This window comes from Pan paniscus, chromosome 1, assembly GCF_029289425.2.
Source record: "Pan paniscus chromosome 1, NHGRI_mPanPan1-v2.0_pri, whole genome shotgun sequence".
Taxonomy (NCBI): Eukaryota; Metazoa; Chordata; class Mammalia; order Primates; family Hominidae; genus Pan; species Pan paniscus.
This window is the reverse complement of record NC_073249.2, coordinates 103,214,926-103,236,807: the sequence shown is the minus strand read 5'-3', so window position 1 is coordinate 103,236,807 and position 21,882 is coordinate 103,214,926. Positions and strand designations below refer to the sequence as shown.

The window sequence follows — 21,882 nt, the reverse complement described above, 5'->3', positions numbered from 1 at the left end:
CTCCACCTCCCTGGTTCAAGCGCTTCTCCCGTCTCAGCCTCTTGAGTAGCTGTGATTACAGATGTGCACTACCACACCTGGCTAATTTTTAAATTTTTTTGTAACGATGAAACTCACTGTTGCCCAGGCTGTTCTTGAACTCCTGGCTTCAACTGATCCTCCCAGTGTGTTGGGATTACAGGATTTAGGCACCATCAAAATTATCTTCTAGCTGTTTTGAAATGTACAGTAAATTAATAACTATGCCACCCTGATCTATCCAACACCAGTCTTACTTCTTCAAACTGTATTATCTGTGCCCACTAATCAACCTCTCTTCATCCTCCCCATCCTTCCTAGCCTCTGGTAACTACCAATCTATTCTTTATTTTCTTGAGATCCACTTTTTTAGCTCCTATGTGAGACAGAACATGCAATATTTGTTTCTGTGCTTGGTTTATTTTACTTAACATAATGACCTCCAATTCCATCCATGTTGCTGCCAATGACAGGATTTCATTCATTCTTATGGCTGAATAATACATTTTCTTTAGCCTTTCATCTATTGATGGGCACTTACGTTGATTCCACGTTTTGGCTATCGTGAATACTGCTGCAATAAACATGGGAGTGCAGGTATCTTTTTGATACATTGATTTCTTTCCTTTTGGAGATATATATATACCCAGTAGTGGAACTGCTGGAGCATAGTTCTATTTTTAGTTTTTTGAGGAACCTCTGTAGTCTTCCACAGTGGCTGTACCAATTTACATTCCCAACAGTGTACCAGGCAGGGCTCTCCTTTTTCCACATCCTCACTAGCATTCATTCTTTCTTGATAAAAGTAATTAATTGGGGTGAGATGTTATCTCATTGATTTTGATTTCCATTTCTCTGATTAGTGATGTTGAACATTTTTTGATGTATCTGTTGGCCATTTGTGTATCTTCTTTCAAAAACTACCTATTAAGATCTTTTGGCCATTTTTAAGTTTGATTGTTCTTTTTGCTATTGTTTGAGCTCCTTATATATTCTGGTTATGAATCCCTTGTTAAGATAGTTTGCAAATAAAGCATCCTCATCTTTCAAACTATACATTGTCACTCTCTGTGTTCCCTTCCCTGCCTGACCCTTTTCCCTTTCTGGCCTCTCTGTACATAGTGTTTACTCTTCTACTGTAGCACCCCTAATACTTCCTGGTACTTATGTACTTATTTGTCTCCTCCTACTAGACTGTATGCTCAAAATTTATTAATCTTTATATCCCCAAGGCTTACCCCAGTACTTAGCACAAAACAGGTGCTTAGTAAATGATGGTGACTGGCTTGAGGGCAGAGATGGTGTCTTATTTATCTATCTTTGTATGTTGTGTTTAGTATGGTGGCTGGCAATTGTTTGACACTCAAGTGTTTAAACAATTAGAAAACACATTGGTGAGAGAAAACTGAAGATATTATAAAACAACATCTAACTGCTTTAAATGAATTAAAGTTGCTGGGACAAATTATATCCATGATACTGAAAGAGAGAATTTAGCGTTGCCAGTTTTAAGGAACCATGGAGAAGAGGAAGGCACTAATTTACTGTGTGCTTACCACATGCCAGGCATTGAGCTAGCTGTTCTACGTACACAGTTTCAGATGTGTTAGAAGCCTGGAGCTGGCAAATGTGGCTTCAGTCCACAGATTCTAGTGTGACTGCTTGGGACAATCCACCTGCTAACCCTGAAAATAATTTTTTCTTCTACTCTGTGATAGTCTCTCACATTCCCTACACTGTGTGTGTTAAAAATTACAGTTCATCAGCCTGGGCAACACAGGGAGGCCCTGTCTCTACAAAAATAAATAAATAAATAAAAAATACCTGGGTATGTGTGGTGCATGCCTGTAGTCCCAGCTACTCCAGAGGCTGAGGTGGAAGGACTGCTTGAGCTTAGGAGGTCAAGGCTGTAGGAAGCTGTGATTGCGCTATTACACCCCAGCCTGAGTGACAGAGTGAGATCCTGTCTCAACAACAACAAATTATCTATCTATCTATCTATCTATCTATCTATCTATCTATCTATCTATCACCTATCTCAACAAAATAAAGAACAGGCGTAGACATCTGAAAATAAAATAAAGAACAGGCGTAGACATCTGAAAATAAAATTAACTTCTTAGGAAGTTTCCTATTGCCAGGGATATAGGTAACCATAGGTGTGGGTAACTTCTTTATGGGAACAGATGCTTCTGATAGATGATTAACCTTGTTGATTTAAGGTTCTTCCCACTGCCAAGATTTGATGAGGGGAGACTACAGCAATGGATCTAAATATGCCAAATTCTTTCAGGTGTATCCTGGGCTGCAGGGGATAGAGAGGGGGGTTTAGTTGAAGACTCTGCGACTTATCCCACTGCAAATAATGCATCCAGGCACCTCCTTTATTTTGCTTTCCATCCCCCCAGATCTTCTGAGGAAGATGCTTCTTCTGGATCACTGTCTCTTCATGGTGCACTCAATGTAAGACTCCAGCAGGAAGATGGTTTCGTCCACCTGGATCTCACTGGCATCCAACCTGAGTGAAAAGTAAAGGCATTTGCCTAGACTGAATGTTCATTAGCATATTTAAGATTAGAGGTTAGGGTGGGTGTGGCCATGGATAACTGCTTGGTTACCCTTGAGAGTGGATGGAAAGAAAGCAGGAGAACCAGTAGATCATTTTGCTATTTACCGAGCATCTTTATGTGCCAGACACCATGCAAACTGCTAAGAAACTGCTAAGAATACAAAATACAGAGCCTCTGTCCTGGAGGAAGGTAGTCTTAATTTGCAATCAGGAAAACGAATGTAAAGGCACAGGTATAAAAGGACCTAGTGTGTTTTAAAATAGCAAGAAACTAAGAGTGTCTGAAGCTTAAAGTGAGTGGTGATTAGGAAGAAATGGAAGCTTCTTCAGCCTGACAAAAGCCATCTAGGAAAAACCCACAGCTAACATCATACTTAATGGTGAAAGACTAAAAGCTTTTCTCCTAAGATCAGAAACAAAACAAAGATGTCTGCTCTTGTACTTCTATTCAACCTTTTAGTGGAGGTTCTAGCCAGGGTAATGGGGCAGGAAAAAAAAAGTAAAGGCATCTAGATTGAAAAGACAGAAGTAAAACTATCTCTATTCATGGATGACATAATCCTATTATAAAAAATCTCAAAGAATCTGCAAAAAAACTACTAGAATTAATAAATGAATTTAGTAAAGTTGTGGGATACAAAATCACAACACAAAAGTTGGTTGTTTTTGTATAACACTAGCAATGAACAATCCAAAACTGAAATAAGCGACCACTAAACTAGTATCCAAAAAAATACTTAAGAAATAAATTTAATGAAAGAGGTGCACAAATTGTGCACTGAAATGTGAAGGTCTAGGAAAGAGGTGATGAAGGCCTGCGTGTGGACCAAGATGAAAGGCCAGATTTGAGACACATGACTCAAGTAAAATTAAGCCAGCGCAGTGGCACTTGCCTGTAGTCCCAGCTACTTGGGAGGCTGAGGCAGGAAGACTGTTTGAACCTACGAGTTCAAGGCCAGTCTGGGCAACACAGCCAAAACCCCGTCTCTTAAAAAAAATTTATCAGTACTTGATGAACAAGAGAGTGTATATGGTGATGGAGAAGAAGCTCAGAACATCTTCAGAATTGCTAGTTTACAAAAATAGGTGGATTAAATTCTGTTAAGTGAGCTGGAGGAGACAGTGAGTTTAGGTTTGCTCGTGCTAAGTTGGGAGGGTTACAGGATGTCAAAATGGATTTTCTGGATGGTATTCTGAAATGCAGGTCTGAAGTTTATGATGCTTACTTGTTGACATTACGTTTCAGGGTCTCTAGCTGCTGACGTTCAGGAGCTGTGATCATCTCCTCTATTTCTTGTAACTGTGCTTCCTCTGCACCAGTAGCCTGCATAGATGCAATGATGGCTTCTACCCTCTGAGATTTTTCTAGTAGACGCCTGTCAAACAAACACAACTCTGAGACATCTTCCCTAACCTGGGAGATTCTCTTACCACGTGTGTCTGAGGCACTACCCACCACCCTTTACCATTTTCCTGATCAAAGTAGATAATGTCACCTTCTAAGGACATTTTCTACAAACTTATTTGGAAATATAACTTCACTCCTGAAATTCTTATTGCCTCTCATTTGCACTTAAAAGTTTGCTTTTGTACGTTTCTCACAAATTTAATCTGAAAAATTATTTCACTGGGAGCATGTTAGAAAAGTGTAGACTAATGCATGATTTACACTAATCTAAGCCAATGATTCAATGCAAGTAGACTGGTTGCTATCTCTACTGGTTCCTACTTCTCAAAAAAAAAAAATTTTTTTTTTTGAGATGGAGTCTCACTCTGTCGCCCAGGCTGGAGTGCAGTGGCGTGATCTTGGTTCACTGCAACCTCCACTCACTGGGTTTAAGTGATTCTCCTGCCTTAGCCTCCCAAGTAGCTGGGACTATAGGTGCCCGCCACCATGCCCAGCTAATTTTTGTATTTTTAGTGAAGACAGGGTTTCACCATGTTGGCCAGGTTGGTCTCAAACTCCTGACCTCAAGTGATCCACCCGCCTCAGCCTCCCGAAGTGCTGGGATTACAGGCATGAGCCACCCTGCCAGGCCCAGCCTCTATTGATTCCTATTTCTAGAGGAAATTTCCCCTGAGGCCCTTGATCTTGAAAAATGTAAATAACTCAACTGAAAATGTTACTTACTTATTCTCTTTGGTTTCAAATTGCCTCCTTTCTATCAAGTTGGCTATGCTCTGAGGAAAAAGAAGACAGACAAGGAATGCACATAGTTCTATTTCAGCAGCTCAGGGTGAAGTGGGCACATGAGGGGGACTTGACCGTATGGAGGAAATGGGGAGAAGGTCCAGATTGAGTTACCTTGTAGCACCTGTGCAACAACATTCGGGCAGCTGACAGGATGTTCACAGTATATAAATAGAAGGTCCTGGATGGGGCATGGTCTGGTGTTTTGGGAATTTCCTATTTGTCCAATAGAAAGAAAAATAGCAGAAATTATACTGTTTTAGAACTGGCAAAGCACACACTCATTCTACCTAGAGTTACTTAGCCCTCCTTTTTACTTACACTTTCCTGTTTCCTAGTCATTCAGTACCTGTGTTTATTTTATTTATTTATTTTGAGACTGGGTCTTGCTCTGTTACCTAGGATGGAGTGTGGTGGCGTGATATCAGCTCACTGCAACTTCCACCTCCGGCTCAAGCAATCCTCCCACCTCAGCCCCCCAAGTAGCCGGAACTACAGGCATGCACCACCATGCTCCGCTAATTTTTTAATCTTTTGGGGGTGGTGGAGACATGGTCTCACTATATTTTCCAGGCTGGTCTTGAATTCCTGGGCTCAAGTGATCATCCCGCCTTGGTTTCCCAAAGTGCTGAGAATACAGGTGTGCCCGGCCCAGTCTTTGTGGTTTATGTCATAATCAGTCAAATGGAGAGCTGGGCTTCCCTGTTTTTTCCATTTGACTGTCAGCATCCTGAGCTGGGGAAGAAAGGGAAGGCAACTAACATTTACTGAACAACTCTATGTGCCAGGTAAATTCTATTTGATCTTTACAAAAAATCGTATTATTATTATTTTTGAGACAGAGTCTTGCTCTGTTGCCCAGGCTGGAGTGCAGTGGCACAATGTTGGCTCACTGCAACCTCTGCCTCCCAGGTTCAAGCAATTCTCCTTCCTCAGCCTCCTGAGTAGCTGGGATTACAGACACACGGCACCACGCCCAGCTAATTTTTGTATTTTTAGTAGAGACAGGGTTTCACCAGGTTGGCCAGGCTGTTCTCGAATTCCTGACCTCAAGTGATCCGTCCGCCTAGGCCTCCCAAAGTGCTGGGATTACAGGCATGAGCCACCGCACCTGGCAACCATATTATTTTTATTATCACCATCCATCACTGTTTTATAGATGGGAAATGTGGTAACTTGCTTAATGTAACTGGGTAAGGCAGAGCTGTAATCTGACTCCAAAAATCCATTCTATCTATTTACTCATATGCTCTACTAAATAGCCCTGCAAAGACTCAGTTAGATGTGTTGATAAATTTAAACTGTAACAGAATTAAGGCTTAAGGAAGGACAGAAATGAGAAGAGAAAAAAAGGCAGGGTGGGTTTGGGGTGATGTCCTGGCTCTGCCTCTTTTTTGTTTTTTGTTTTTTGAGACAGAGTCTCACTCTGTTGCTCAGGCTAGAGTGCAGTGGCTTGATCTCGGCTCACTGCAACCTCCCCCTCCCGGGTTCAAGAGAGTCTCCTTCCTGCCTCAGCCTCCCGAGCAGCTGGGACTATAGGCGTGTGCCACCAGGCCCAGCTAATTGTTTTGTATTTTAGTAGAGACGGAGTTTCACCATGTTGGCCAGGCTGGTCTCGAACTCCTGACCTCAAGTGATTTGCCCACCTTGGCCTCCCAAAGTGCTGGGACTACAGGCGCGAGCCACCGTGCCCGGCCACCTCTTTCTCACTAGGGCAGTTAAGGCCCCAAATTATCCTCCAAGTGCTCGCTATGTCTCTGTGAATCATGTTTTTCTGTCTCAGAGCTGGATATAGAGTTTGCTTGGGGGTTCAGTATGTTTGCCTAAGAAGCTTCTCTCACCCTAGGCCAGCTTTGCTGGTTGGCAATTATGACGCCCTTGGTTGGTTACCTGGAGTGACATGAAATTTTCTGAGAGCATCTTATATAGCATATCCTTTGCCTCCTTTGCAGGAATCATTGCAAAGTCTTCCACTTGCTTCTGCTCTATGTGTTTCTTCTGCAAAACTAGACGGAATATTCTAGCACAGCGAGACCCAAATCTGCAAAGGAATGAAGAAAGCAAATGGCATGCTAACATAGATCAGCTTTAGTTCCCAGTCATAGATGGGGTGGTTGTTCTATTCCATGTGTGAAGCCAGGACCAGACAGGAACAGTGATCAGAAAATTATTCTACAGCTCCATAGGTTGGTGATGGTAAGGCATCACCAACTGCTGTTAATCATAAGGCAGTCACCAACTGCTGACTCATTTGAGTGCCACAGTTCCTACATTTGTAAGCAAAGGCTTTAGGGAGGCTGGTTAATTTGCATCGGTAGGAATTAAACAGTAGGTTATTTTAAGGTAAAGAGCAGTATTACATGAGATCCATAGGAGTCCAGTGAAAAAATGGGGCAAAGTATGCCAAGGTGTGGTTATATTGGTGGCTTACATAATGATCAAATTACTTCACTGGGGATAGGAAGTATGTGATCCCAAACCCAACCAGTGTCCCCCTTACCTCTCCTGTACGACGGACTCCAGAGTGGCTGTGGCTAGGGATGCTAATGCCTTATGGAGGTCTTTATGTAGAGAATTAAGGTCACTCAGTAATGTTTTGGCCTAGTTATTGTGATCTGAGTTTTATTCCTAAGTTTTTAATTTATAATTAAATTTTAAATGCTATTTTGTTTTTCATGTTATAATTTATGGTTTCAGTCATGGTACATAAATATTCCAAAACTTTAATACAAGTGTTTAAGTAAGGGTTTTGCTTAACTAAAATTTGGTTGATTAAAAGTCCTTTTTCCTTTTCTTTTTTGAGACAGGGTCACCCAGGTTGGAGTACAGTGGCATGATCCCAGCTTACTGCAACGTCTGTCTCCTGGGCTCAAGCGATCCTCCCACCTCAGCCCCCTGAGGAGCTGGACTACAAGCATGCATCGTTACATCTGGCTAGTTTTTGTATTTTTGGTAGAGATGGGGTTTTGCCATGTTGCTTAGCTGATCTTGAACTCCTGGGTTCACGCAATTCACCTGCCTCAGCCTCCCAAAGTCCACCATGCCTGGCCTCTTTTTACTTCATCATCAATGCAGTTCACTGAAAATTCATAGAAAAATTTATTTAACAATTACTTCAATTTTCTAACTTATTTAGTATAATAAACATTACCAAATCTTTCTTTCCTAAGGCACCATTCTGATTTATAGGTCAGGCTGCCTGACTCTAAGGAAATAACTGGTAAGGATACTGATGACATACATTCCTCCACCACTGTCGCCAGACTTTCCAACAAACTCTAGCTATTAAGAAAAAGAGAGAGTGTTAACTGAACGGAAAGTCCAGTGATTCTGTTTCCAATGGAACAAATCTGACCAAAAGTCTGCAGCAGGTAGCCCTCCTATCAAATGATGTGGAGAAATTGTCTGGGCTGGCTAGGTAGAGAATAACTCTGCAGGAGGATGACACTAGGTATCAGTGCAGAAATAAATTATCAACAGTACAGGCTAAAGAAAAAAGAAAAAAAGCAAAAACAGACTTACTGGATCATCTGCCAGCAGAGTGAGATACTGATCAAGAACTTGCTTAGAGATGTTATAGCCAACAGGTAGGGATCTGAAGATCTATGGAGCAAAGGACACTTAAAATGGGTTTGGGAACTTAGAACTCCTGACCTTACTGAAATAAAGATGTTTTAGGCCGGGCACAGTGGCTAAGGCCTGTAATCCGAACACTTTGGGAGGCTGAGGCAGGTGGATCACTTTGGGTCAAGAGTTGGAGACCAGCCTGAACAATATGGTGAAACCCTGTCTCTAGTAAAAATACAGAATTAGCTGGACGTGGTGGTGCATGCCTGTAATCCCAGCTATTTGGGAGGCTGAGGCAGGAGAACTGCTTGAACCTGGGAGGCAGAGGTTGCAGTGAGCCGAGATTGCGCCATTGGACTCCAGCCTGGGCTACAAGGGCGAAACTCCGTCTCAAAAAAAAAAAAAAAAAAAGTTTTAATTTTAGTTACCACAAAACTGTCCAAAAATATTCACAGCAGGATTGTTTGTAAGAGTAAAAAACTAGAAACACCCAAATGACCAGTACCAAGTACACTAAAATAAAATATAGCACGGCCATTAAGTGGAATATGATACAGTCATTATGAAGAGTGAGACAAATCTACAGAAACTAACATGAAAGGAAGTTTTACATACACTGTCATATAAAAAATCAAGTTATAGAACAGTATGACTAGGTTGGGTGTGGTGGATCACGACTTTGTAATGCCAGCACTTTGAGAGGCTGAGGTGGGAGGATCACTTGAGGTCAGGAGTTCGAGACCAGCCTGGCCAACACAGTGAAACCCTGTCTCTACTAAAAATACAAAAATTAGCCTGGCGTGGTGGCATGTGCCTGTGATCTCAGCTACTCGGAAGGATGAGCAGGAGAATGCCTTGAACCCAGGAGGCGGAGGTTGCAGTGAGCTGAGATTGCGCTACTGCACTCCAGCCTGGGTGAAAGAGTACAAGACTCTGTCACAAAAAAACAAAAACAAACAAACAAAACCCAACCAAAAAGCCATATGAATAGTCCCATTTTGGGGTTAAAAAATACATATACCCACATATATGTTAGCGTATGCAAGGTCTGAATAAAGATATATACCAAACTTTTTTTTTTTTTTTGAGACAGAGTCTCACTCTGTTTTCCAGGCTAGAGTGCAGTGGTGCGATCTCAGCTCACTGCAACCTCCCATTCCCGGGTTCAAGCGATTCTCCTGCCTCAGCCTCCCAAGTAGCTGGGATTACAGGCGCCCATCACCATGCCTGGCTAATTTCTGTAATTTTAGTAGAGATGAGGTTTCACCATGTTGGACTATGCTGGTCTTGAACTCCTCAGGTGATCTGCCTGCCTCGGCCACCCAAGGTACTGGGATTACGGGTGTGAGCTGCTGCGTCTGGCCTTTTTTTTTTTTTTTTTGAAATAGGGTTTTGCTCTGTTGTTTAAGCTGGAGTGCAGTGGCATGATCATAGTTGACTGCAACCTCAACTCTTGGGCTCAAGCAATCCTCCTGCCTCAGCCTCTCGAATAGCTGTGACTACAGGCATGTGGCACCACACCCAACTAATTTTTTAAAAAAATTTTTTGTAGAGACGGGGGTCTTGTCATGTTGCCCAGGTTGGTCTTGAACTCCTGGCCTCAAGGGATCCTTCTGCCTCAACATCCCAAAGTTCTAGGATTACAAGTGTGAGTCACTGCACCTGGCCATAGAACTTTAAAATAAACAATATAAAAATATAGGAATATTTAAACATAGTCATGCACCATATAACATTTTAGTCAACAACAGACCGTGTGCAGCTGTGGTCCCATATTATACTGGAGCTGAAAAATTCCTACTGTTTTGTGATGTCATAGCTGTTGTAACATCATAGCACAATGCCGTTGTGAAACACATTACTCACATGTGTGGTGAGGCTGGAGTGCAGTGGTATGATCTTGGCTCACTGCAACCTCTGCCTCCTGGGTTCAAGCGATTCTCCTGCCTCAGCCTCCCGAGTAGCTGGGACCACAGGTGCATGCTGCCATGCCCGGCTAATTTTTTTTTTTTTTTTTTGTATTTTAGTAGACGGGTTTCACCATGTTGCCCAGGCTGGTCTCAAACGCCTGAGCTCAGGCAACCCACCAGCCTCGGCCTCCCAAAGTGCTAGGATTACAGGCATGAGCCACCCCGCTCAGCCTGTTACTGGTTTTTAATAAATACAGTGTAGCCTGAGCGTGTAGACCATCACATTCACATTAATCTGCCATTCATTCACTAACTCCCACAGGGCAACTTTTAGTCCTGAAAGCTCCATTCATGTTAAGTGCACTAAACAGGTGTGGTTTTTAATTTTTCATACCATATTTTTACTGTACCTTTTCTGTGATTAGATGTTTAGATACACAGATGCTACTGCGTTACAACTGCCTACAGTATTCAGTACAGTAACATGCTGTACAGGTTTACAGCCTAGAAGCCATAGGCTATCCTGTTCAGTCTAGGTGTGCTGTAGGGCTACACCATCTAGGTTTGTGTTAAGTACACCCTATGATGTTCACACAATGATGAAATCACCTAACGACACATTTCTCAGAATGTATCCCTGCTGTTAAGTGATGCATGACTGTATTACTATGAAAGTAATATAAATAACACATATTGGATATATTAAATATCGATATTTTAAATACAGGGGGTCAAATAATGTCCTGAATGCCAAGGCTCTCAGAGTCCAAATTGTGGATTCTTAAAATAATTAGGAATAGGCTGTACTTGACGAATAGATACTTTGACTAAGTGAATAGTGTAGATTTTTAAAAGCTGGATCCTAAGAGACCAAACATTTCAGTGCTCATCACTTGAAGATAATCCCTGCTCCACATCAAACGCCCTTCTCTTTCAAGGCTCAGACCTCAACCCAAACTCAGGATCTGTGTATAATAAACGTTGTTAACACCCAAGAATCTGTCAGAAAGTTAGTGCAAGAACATGAAACTCACCTCATTGGAAGACAATGGCTGGGTGAAGGGAGCACTAGAGGAAGTGGTAATCTCACTCATTCGGAGCATGGTTCGCACAATCTCGCTGCTTGTCTGTTTGAAAAGTAAACTAGAATTCAGAAATCGCAGTGCTGCCCCCGGCTCTATGTGCCAATGGCCATATCTGACAAATAAGTAAATGTCCCTGATGACCAATGACAGACCCACTTAGGTATTACCTGGTCCATCCTGTTAGCAACTGCGCTCACAATGGCTTGGTCACGGAAGTGTTGGTGGAATCTGTCAAGGTTGGCCTGCCAATAAATCCCATCATCTGGAATGGGCTGAGGAAAAGATTTAGAGAAACATTTAGCTATAGTGTAAAGTTTTCTGGTGAGGAGCTTGGATTTAATGGTTCACCATTTCTTTTCCTACACAGTAACAATTACATTGGTTGGGAAAAAATCATTCAGTCATGTAGACTGGTGTCTAGACAAATTCCGACTTCAAACAGGTTTTCTAAGCTCATCTCCAATCTTTCTCTCCCTATTTTATTATTTAACATTTATTTTAATTTTTTTCTGAGACGGAGTTTTGCTCGTCACCCAGGCTGGAGTGCAGTGGCATGATCTCGGCTCACTGCAACCTCTGCCTCTCGGGTTCAAGTGATTCTCCTGTCTCAGCCTACTGAGTAGCTGGGATTACAGGCAACCACCACTGCGCTAGGCTAATTTTTGTATTTTTAGTAGAGTTGGGGTTTTACAATGTTGGCCAGGCTGGTCTCGAACTCCTGACCTCAGGTGATCTGCCTGCCTCGGACTCCAAGTGCTGGGATTATAGGTGTGAGCCACCACATCCGGCCTTTCTCTCTCTATTTTAACTCTTCTCCATTACTTTCAAGTCTCCAACTTGACCCTTCTTCCTTCTCACTCTCGGCAGATGACTTTGCCTCTCATTTCACAGAGAAAATAGAAGACACTAGGCCAGAACTCACTCAGCTCTGTGCACATCCTCACCACATTTCTTTTTTGTTCTTGATTCATATTTTCACTCACTTTTATCACAGCTGAAAAATGCTCCTTTTACCTAAGGTTAATGCCCATATTGGTATTCCAAATCTTACTCTCTCATTCATTCTTGGGGATCCAGCTCTATTTTACCCTGTCCTCTAACATCTTCAGGCTTTCCTTCTCTACCGCCTTCTTATCAGCCTTTACCCTGTCCAAGTCTCTTTCTACTCTAGAATTCTCTTTCAACCCTATGCCTTCTCTTCTTTTCCTTACTGTCACAGCCAAGCTTCTCAAACAGTTGGCCATCTCAGTTGTATCTCTATCTAGATTTACGCAACCCATTTCCACTATTGTACTGAAATGTCAATTGTCACTTGCATTCCAGTGAAATTCCACAACTGTCCTTGAGGATTCTATGTTGTTAAGTTCAAATAATAATTTCCACTTCTGATCTTATTTAACCTTTTGGAAGCATATGACATGGTTGGACATTTTTTCCTTCTTAAAACTTTATGTGGCTCCTTGGTTTTATGACACCATTTTTTTTTTCCTTTTAAAGACAGGGTCTTTGCCACCCAGGCTGGAGTGCAGTGGTGTGATCGTAGCTCACTGCAGCCTTGACCTCCCTGGGCTCAGGTGATTCTCTCATCTCAGCCTCCCAAGCAGCTGGGACCACAGGTGCGTGCCACCACACTTGGGTAATTTTTGTATTTTTCTGTAGAGACGGTCTCACCATGTTGCTCAGGATGGTCTCAAATTCCTAGGCTCAAGCGATCTGCCCGCCTTGGCCTTCCAAAGTGTTAGGATTACAAGTGTGAGCCACTGGGCCTGGCCGACACCATTTTTTCTTGGCGTTACTTTGAACCTTTCTGGCTACCTTTCCTCAGTATCCACAGATTCCTCTTTCAGATCCCAACTGTAATCCTGGTGTTTTGTCAGGGTTCTGTCCATACCTTTCTTTCTTTTTACTCTACATGCTCTACTTGGGTAATTTTATCTGCTCTCCAGGCTTCAACTATTGATGCATTTCCAAATCTGTTACTCTATCCTAGAACTCTCTTTTTTTTTGAGACGGAGTTTTGCTCTTTCGCCCAGGCTGGAGTGAAGTGGCACAATCTCCACTCACTGCAACCTCTGCCCCCCAGGTTCAAGCGATTCTCCTGCCTCAGCTTCCCAAGTAGCTGGGATTACAGGCCTGCGCCACCATGCATGGCTAATTTTTGTATTTTTAGTAGAGACGGGGTTTCGCCATCTTGGCCAGGCTGGTCTCGAACTCCTGACCTCAGGTGATCCACCTGCCTCGGCCTCCCAAAGTGCTAGGATTACAGGCATTACCGCACCCGGCCTATCCTGGAACTCTCTATTATGCTCCAGATGCACAGACTCAGCTGCCTATTTGACACTTCCATTTGTTCCCCAAACTGTTCTGTTTTGTAAGTTTTCAGGTAACTACACTATAACCAACCCAATTTTTTTTTTTTTTGAGACAGGGTCTTGCTGTGTTGCCCAGGCTGTAGTGCAGTGGCACCATCATGGCTCACTGAAGCCTTGACTTCCTGCGCTCAAGTGATCCTCCCACCTCAGCCCCTGAGTAGCTGGGACTACAAACATGTGCCACCAGGTCTGGTGGTTTTTTTTTTGGTACAGATGGGGTCTCACTATGTTGTCCAGGCTGGTCTCAAACTCCTGGGCTCAAGTGATTCTTCTACGTCAGCCTCCCAAAATGCTGGGATTACAGGCACGAGCCACTGTGCCTAGACAACCCAATTTCTTTTTTTTTTTTTGAGATGGAGTCTTGCTCTGTCACCAAGGATGGAGTGCAGTGGCGTGATCTCGGCTCACTGCAACCCCTGCCTCCCAGGTTCAGGCCATTATCCTGCCGCAGCCTCCCAAGTAGCTGTAATTACAGGCACCTACCACCATGGCCGGCTAATTTTTGTATTTTTAGTAGAGACGGGGTTTCACCATGTTGACCAGGCTCGTCTCGAACTCTGACCTCAGGTGATCCACCTACCTCGGCCTCCCAAAGTGCTGGGATTACAGGTGTGAGCCACTGTGCTTGGCCAGCCAACCCGATTTCTTAAGCTACAAACTTGGGTATCACCCCTAGTCCCTTGCTCTCCATAATCTACCACCCCATTACCAAGTTCTATCTATTCTTTATATTTATCAGATGTCTACTTTTCTTTCTCCTATCATTACCTTATTTCAGACTCTAAATCTTGGCCCATCTGGATTACTACAATAGCCTCCTAACTGGGTTTTTTTTTTTTTTTTCCCTTTAAAACATAGCAGACACTATAAAAGGAGTAACTGGGTTTTCTCCTTCTAATTTTGTTTTGCATCATTCTTCCCATTTCTTAGAGTAGTGCTTTTTTTTTTTTTTAAACTGTTTTGGGTCACAGTTCCTTTGAAGAATGTAATGAAAGGTACGGAGAGCTTCACTGAAAAATGCACATAAGTATAAGTGGACTCTCTGAAATCCATCCATGGAGTAGTACAAGTTAGGAACTGCTGTGCTATAATAATCTTTCTAAAATATAAATCCAGTCACTTCATTTCCCTGCTTAAAATCCATCAATGGCTCTCCTTTGCCTTCAGGATAAAGCCCAAACCTCTTAGACAAACATGTACACAAATAATAAATAATTCCAGTTATAAATATAAATGCTGTGAAGTATATGAAATGAGAAATGTGGTAGGAACTAGTGTAGGAGTGGGCAATGGTGCTTGAAGTCTATGAAAAGAGCATTTAAGATAGAAATGATAAAAACAGAGACCACTACATGAAGATCTGGGGACAAACATTTGAAGCCAGAGCCAAAGTCTAAAGACCAGAAAGAGTTTGACATGTTTAAGAGATAAAGTCAGTAGAGGGAACACAGTGAGTAAGATGGAGACGGGGCAGAGGTGAGGTTGAAGAGCCCTGTCTCCAGCAGATCATACGAAGACCTAGATCACGTAAGGCTTCCTAGCCCGTACCTTGGATTTCTTCTAAAAGTAAAGGAAAGCTATTAAAGGAGTCTAATCAGTGGATGTGTTGTTTTGTTTTGAACAACTTAGAAAGTCATTTTGGCTACTAAGTAGGTAAGAATGCAGCTAGGGAGACCATTAACGAAAGCGTTTGCAAAGAGTTGAGAGATGGCAGTGAAAAGATGAGAAATGGTTGGATTTGAGGTAATTTTGGAAACTGGGCTGATATGTTTTACTGTGAGATTAGAGGGTTCCAAGGATTTTGGCTTAAGCAGAAATGGTGGTGTCCTAGGCGGCTGGCCTATGTGGTAGTGTCTTTTACTAAGATGAGGAAGTTTATGAGGGAGCAAGATATTTGGGAGGAGGAATCAATTATTCTGTTTTGGCCACACTAAATTTGAGATGCTTACTGACATCTTTATAGGTACGCTAAGAAGGCATTTGAATATGAGTTCAGGCCTATGTATAGTTTTTAGACCCATTTTTCATCACTGGCCCCTGTAGGTCTTTAGGTTCTCGCCATATTGAGCAACCTAAACTTTTTCTAGGCCCCTTTTTACATAAGCTGTTACCTCTGTTCAATGAAAGAATTAAGTTAAGGCTCAGAAGGGAGACAGTAATGGTTCATTCTTTGTTAGTCTATTCCTAATATTTAATGAGGTTCATAATCCTACTGCTTCTTAGCTCAGGAAGCTTTAAGCTCTCTTGGGGCTTGTTATCTGAGTGCTCTTTCTGGCCTGCTTCAGGGTGAGGACTTCTAATCAAGAAGCCCCATTACCTCCTTGTTATCTGTAGTATATTTTGGTCTCTTGGCCTTGGGCTCCCCAGCAGCATCTTCATCAGATGATCTCCTCCTTTTACCTTTCCCTGCCAAACAAACAATTAAACACTTAAACTATATCTCATATGATGACAGGAAATGACCAAACATGAGAGCAGGTGTCTTTCATTCCAAAGACATCTGTAGCTGCCTCTAGATCAGAGTTGCTTAGGGGGCTGAAGAGCTATAAGAAACTCAAGTAACTGATGAAATAATCTGAAACTCAACATGTTCAAAAAGAGTCTTATAGTCTTTCTCCTCCAATGCTCTCTTTCATGGCCAGTGATATCATCTTCCCACATGTGCAAGTCAGACACACAGATGTCATTCTTAGTACTTGTTTCCTTCACCCTCTCTCTTTCATTTTCCACCAGTCTCTCAACATTTACCTTTGCCCCATTCTCCCATCCTTTCTGTAGACAAAAAATCTTTTGAAAGTGCAAATTAGATCATGTCATTTCCTTAAAAATCCTTCAGTGGTCTTCCTTTGCTCTTAGCATAAAGAACAGATGCTCTATAAGGTCTTACTTGATTCAGCCCCTGCCTGTCTCCCATCCAAGTACTAAGCAGGTTGATCCTGATTAGCTTCTGAGATCAGACCCCTGCCTAGCTATGTCTCTAACCTTACCTCATGCCTCTCTTGCTTTGCTTACAATGCTTTAGCTATACTGACATTCTTTCATTTCCTCAAATGCTATTTTTTTTACTACATACTATTCCCTCTGCCAAAAATGCTTTTCCTGTTACCTCACTGTTAGCTTCTACTTCAAATCTTAGCTCAAATGCCACCTTCTCAAAGAAACATGAGGCCTAAACTCCCAGATGAATCCCGTCCCTCATTATATATTTTCTTTTCTTTTTTTTTTCCGAGACAGAGTCTCACTCTGTCGCCCAGGCTGGAGTAGAGTGGTGCAATCTTGGCTCACTGCAATCGCTGTCTCCTGGGTTCAAGCAATTCTCCTGCCCCAGCCTCCCGAGTAGCTGGGATTACAGGCGTACGCCACCATACCTGGCTAATTTTTTTTTTTTTTTTTGAGACGGAGTCTGGCTCTGTTGCCCAGGCTGGAGTGCAGTGGCACGATCTCGGCTCACTGCAACCTCCGCTTCCCGGGTTCACGCCATTTTCCTGCCTCAGCCTCCCAAGTAGCTGGGACTACAGATGCCCGCCACCACACCCAGCTAATTTTTTGTATTTTTAGTATAGACGGGGTTTCCCTGTATTAGCCAGGATGGTCTCGATCTCCTGACCTCGTGATCCGCCCACCTTGGCCTCCCAAAGTGCTGGGATTACAGGCGTGAACCACCATGCCCGGCTACCTGGCTAATTTTTATAATTTTAGTAGAGATGGGGTTTCAACATGTTGCCCAGGCTGGTCTCGAACTCCTGGCCTCATGCAATTCGCCTGCCTCAGTCTCCCAAAGTCTCCATTATATATTTTCATAACACCTCATACTTTTCCTTCATGGCACTTATTACAGTTTAATTATATACTGATGTGATTTTCTGATTAATGCATGTCTCATAATACTATGACAGTTCCTTCATAGGAATATTTCTTTCATAGTACTTATCACCGTTTAATGATATATCGATGTGATTTTCCGATTAATGTATGTCTCCTATACTAAAGCCCCATGGCAGAGACCATGATTTTTTCATTGTTATACACCACGATGTCTGGCACATAGCAAATACTTGGTAAATACAATCACATTTCATACACTTGACAATCAAGAAGAATCCACAATTAAGGCAAGTCACAGTTCCAGGGGTTAAAATTCCTTACCTATCAAGGTGAGTTTAGGAACCAGGTACATGTCCTTTTCATTAATGACAAGTGTGGGGGCAGGTGGTGGTGGCCCAGGGTCTGAATTCTCAGTGGTAGGTACCGAAGGGCAGCGTTGTACAAAGTGTGTGTCTGCCAGTCGCACAAATGTGTTTGATACTTCAGCATAGTCCATGGTCTTGCCATCTGTATAATAGGAGGAAAAAGGCAGATGAGATGGCCTAAGATAGCTCAGGGTTCACTCCCATAGCCAGCTGATCTATGCTTTTGTTAACAGCTATGGATACCATACTGACCCTCCATGGTCTCTGTGAGCCGGTCTGCCACTTTCTTCACAACAGCTGACATTGTCAGTTTGCCGTTCAACAGAAGCTCCTCAACAATCAGCTCTCCAGTGTCACTGTACAGAGTTTTGGTAGTATAGATGTACCGGGGATATCTAAGCATTCGCAATACCCGGCTGCACTGGGCTTCATACTCCACCACACCACGTTTGTGCACTTGATAACTCACCAGGTTATGTTGGACGAGGACACACAAGGCTTTCTTCACCTAAACGGGACATAAAGAGAAGAAAGAGAGGGAAGACCTGAAGATATAGCTCATTACTGCTGGCAATTTTTTGTCCAACAGCTTAGTAAGCATCAGAAAATGGCTAGATAATTTCTGCACTTATTTCCTCTCTCCATTGGAGGAGCTAATAAGAATCACACATCAATACAATAAATCAGGAAGATTCCTTGCTATATTTCCTCTGATCCTTATCTCTCAAAACACAATTTACTTTCATCATTCTCATTCCTTAAAGGCAGTACTGAGATTAATAGACTTATTGTGAATAAATGAGGTACGGCATGGGAAGAGCAAAGATTTGCCTAAAAGCTGTGATGAACTAGGAACACTTTGAGAAACAAAATGTTGATGTCTAAGTCTCATCCTTTTCTCCCCGAAATAACATTGTTCTGCTCCAAGGGCAGGCTTTCTTCATTTTTCCTTTTCTGGGGTGAGAAGAACAATATTCAAAGGTGGGTGAAATAAATTAGTGAAAGAAATGAGAGAAAATTAATGTCATTTAGACATACCTGATCCAGTGATGTTCCTGTGTCATGGGCAATTACTCTTAGTGGCTGGCTGCCGGTTCTTATCAGATGGACTCCAATTTTTTCTACAATCTCTCCAAAATGCTCTTGCAGCAACAAAGAACAGAGCTTAATTTCTGCTTGAGTCATTGTACTGGGGAGTCTGAGAGCTAGGGAAAAAACACCAAAATGGTACAATGGAAAGTCTTTCACGCTGGAAGCAGAGCTGCTGAGTGTAAATTCATGTATTCTTTCTGGAGGGCAATTTGACAATACATATCAAAAAGCCTTAAAAATCTTGCATATCTTTGAAACAACAATTTCTTTTTGGATATTGTGTCCAAGGAAAGAAAAAGCTAATAATAATGAAGTCATTAGTTCTCTTTATAATACCGACTTACTGGAAACAATCTAACGTCTAGCAATAAATGATGCCATACCCATACAATGGCATACTACACCAACATTTAAAGTTATTTAGTACGATGCGTATTCATGTAGAAAATTATTCATAATAGGCTGGCGCGGTGGCTCAGGCCTGTAATCCTAGCACTTTGGGAGACCGAGGTGGGCGTATCATGAGGTCAGGAGTTTGAGACCAGCCTGGCCAATATAGTGAAACCCCTTCTCTACTAAAAACACACAAAAAAATTAGCTGGGTGTGGTGGCGGATGCCTGTAATCCCAGCTACTAGGGAGGCTGAGGCAGGAGAATCGCTTGAAGCCGGGAGGCAGAGGTTGCAGTGAGCCGAGATCGCGCCACTGCACTCCAACCCGGGCGACAGTGCGAGATTCTGTCTCCAAAACAAAAAAAAAAAAAACAAAAAAAAGAAAATTACTCATAATATATTAAGTGACAGAAGCAAGCTGGAAAAATATAAAAATTCAATTATTGTAAAAAAAAAGGAAAAATGTATGCATAGGAAAAAACTATGCATCAAATTTATCTCTATGGGATTATGCGTGATTCTGATTTTCTTTAAAGATTGGGAGATGATTTTGCAGTCTGTCACAGACCTTAGTTTCTACACTTCATTGCTTGGAAGAATTAAGGTCACTGTTCACAGCTCGGTGGGAGTGAACAGGCAGTGTTATTCTCAGTCCATAAAGGAAATGATAATTTCGAAAAAGAAATTTAGGAGGTAAATGACTGCTTCTCAACAGGGTGTGTCAAACAGGAGATGAGGTTACGCTGTTTGCAGGACAGTATTCAATTCTTAAACTTCTACTCCTTGACAAAGTTGACACAATCAGAAACGGACGTAGTTAATTTTATGATTACTTCCTTATTACAAATTGCTACCAAACATTGTTTACTTATTTCTTCCAATTCCTAAGAAGCCAAGTCTTTGCCTCCCCGTCCCCACCCCGCCTCAGTATCACCAGAGACCTATTTCGTCCATCCACGTATCTTTGGAGAAGCATTCCCAGATCCTTTGCCATCCTCGGAAAGGGCTTCCAAGGCGCTTGGCTCCTAGCTCTACACTTCCTTTACACAGGTTCCCGTTTCGGACGTGGTCTCTTGGTCCAGTCAGTGCCGCCACGTTCAGACAGCATTTTCCACTAACCTCAGGGTCAGCGCAATCCGGGGGCTCCAACTCCAATTCTGCTGAGCTTCCCGCGACGGCTTCCTACGGCTCCCGCTGGCCTTCTAGGCCGAGGTGGAGCCCACCGCCCTTTCTAGGACGAGGATCGCCACCGAAGAAGATGCGGAAAAGCAAAAAGCGCGTGCCACTCTACCCCAGAGTTTCGGCGGCTTCCGGGGACGCTCTTTCTTTCTTCTCGCTGGAAGACTGGAGGACCAGCGAGGGGCTGTTTGTGGAGCCGGCGGGCGGGCCGTTTGTCTCTCCTTCCTGCGCCTCTTTGGTGCTGGGAGGCGGGCCGCAGGGTAGCTGTCGGCGCCGCCGCCTTTCTGGGCCTGGCCGACTCACGTGACCGACGCGGGCTCTGAAGCGCTGAGCCGCACCGAGGCGGCGGCGACTGCGGCGACTGCAGCTCGGGAGGTAGCGGCCTGGCGAGGGACGGGCCGGCTGCCCTCTCGGACGGCCGCGGCGGAGGACAAAAATGGCGGAGGCTTCGGCGGCCGGGGCGGACTCGGGCGCCGCTGTAGCCGCCCACCGGTTTTTCTGCCACTTTTGCAAGGGCGAGGTCAGCCCCAAACTACCGGTAAGAGCCCCGTGTTCTCTATACTTGGGAACCTCATAGATTCCTGGCCCCGATTTCCCGGAACTGGGTCTGGAGCTTTCTGCACATCATTGACTCCCCGGACATCGGTCTGCCGAATACCTGCTGCCCACTTCTAAGCCGCCGGCCCTAAACCCTGGGCATCACGGCCTCGGCCCCGTACCTCCTGCCCACCTCTTAATTCATCCTGGGCTGCTCCACCTGACCTCACCTCTTTACCTCCCGTGTCCTTAATTTTTTTTTTTTTCTTAGCAAGTTTCCCTCTGATAACTCTCCCCTCAATTTTCTTGCATTCTTTTATACCTGGTCTTTTTCCTACGATGACCTCCCCCCCACACTTCTTCCACTGTGTCTTCTCACCTTCCTCTGTGTTCTTTTCCACTTTTCACCCCCCACTGCCCCCGCCACCTCCCTTGTCAGTGAAGCGAAATAGCGGATTGCTGAGGATTGTCACTCTTCGGTTTTTTCTAGGGAAGGAAGCACAGAAAGGGGGTTGGAAGGTATCTGTGGGGCGAAAAGGGGGATTTTGCTCTTCAGTGGTTTCCAGGGTCCTTGTGAAAGTGAAAACAGCAGCGTGCTAATGACTTGCAGACGGTCTGCACTCCTATCACTATTGAAGGAAATGGCTTTAGGAAGAAAGCAGGACGTACTGTTTCAACTTCGTTTATTTTGGTTGTCATGCTGCCAGTGTCTTTAATATCATTGTTCCGCCCCCCGCCCTGTCCCTTTCTTCACCTAAGAAAAAGAGCCGGGACAGAATGT

General features: G+C 43.4%; 2 protein-coding genes across 3 annotated transcripts in view; one reads left to right on the top strand and one right to left on the bottom strand.

The window, feature by feature from the left end:
* Nucleotides 1-2,118: 2,118 nt before the first annotated feature.
* Nucleotides 2,119-21,093, bottom strand: POLR3C (RNA polymerase III subunit C). The gene is made up of 15 exons (XM_003806199.5): nucleotides 20,505-21,093; nucleotides 18,941-19,107; nucleotides 18,155-18,410; nucleotides 17,859-18,044; nucleotides 16,030-16,118; nucleotides 11,508-11,612; nucleotides 11,290-11,382; nucleotides 8,301-8,381; nucleotides 8,009-8,060; nucleotides 7,279-7,339; nucleotides 6,669-6,819; nucleotides 4,893-4,994; nucleotides 4,719-4,768; nucleotides 3,814-3,963; nucleotides 2,119-2,536 (listed from the first exon to the last, which is right to left on the bottom strand). The coding sequence occupies exons 2-15, from the start codon at nucleotides 19,085-19,087 to the stop codon at nucleotides 2,455-2,457; spliced, it is 1,605 nt and encodes a 534-aa protein (XP_003806247.1). The 5' UTR covers nucleotides 19,088-19,107; nucleotides 20,505-21,093; the 3' UTR covers nucleotides 2,119-2,454.
* RNF115 (ring finger protein 115) overlaps nucleotides 20,866-21,882 on the top strand; it is an 82,136-nt gene continuing 81,119 nt past the window's right edge. Inside the window, exon 1 of one of the 2 annotated variants that reach the window (XM_003806202.5) lies at nucleotides 20,866-21,102. In XM_003806202.5, the coding sequence (XP_003806250.1) occupies nucleotides 21,001-21,102 (102 nt within the window). In that variant the 5' untranslated portion in view covers nucleotides 20,866-21,000. The remainder of the gene's footprint in view (nucleotides 21,103-21,882) is intronic. The other variant, XM_008951072.4, reaches the window with a different exon arrangement.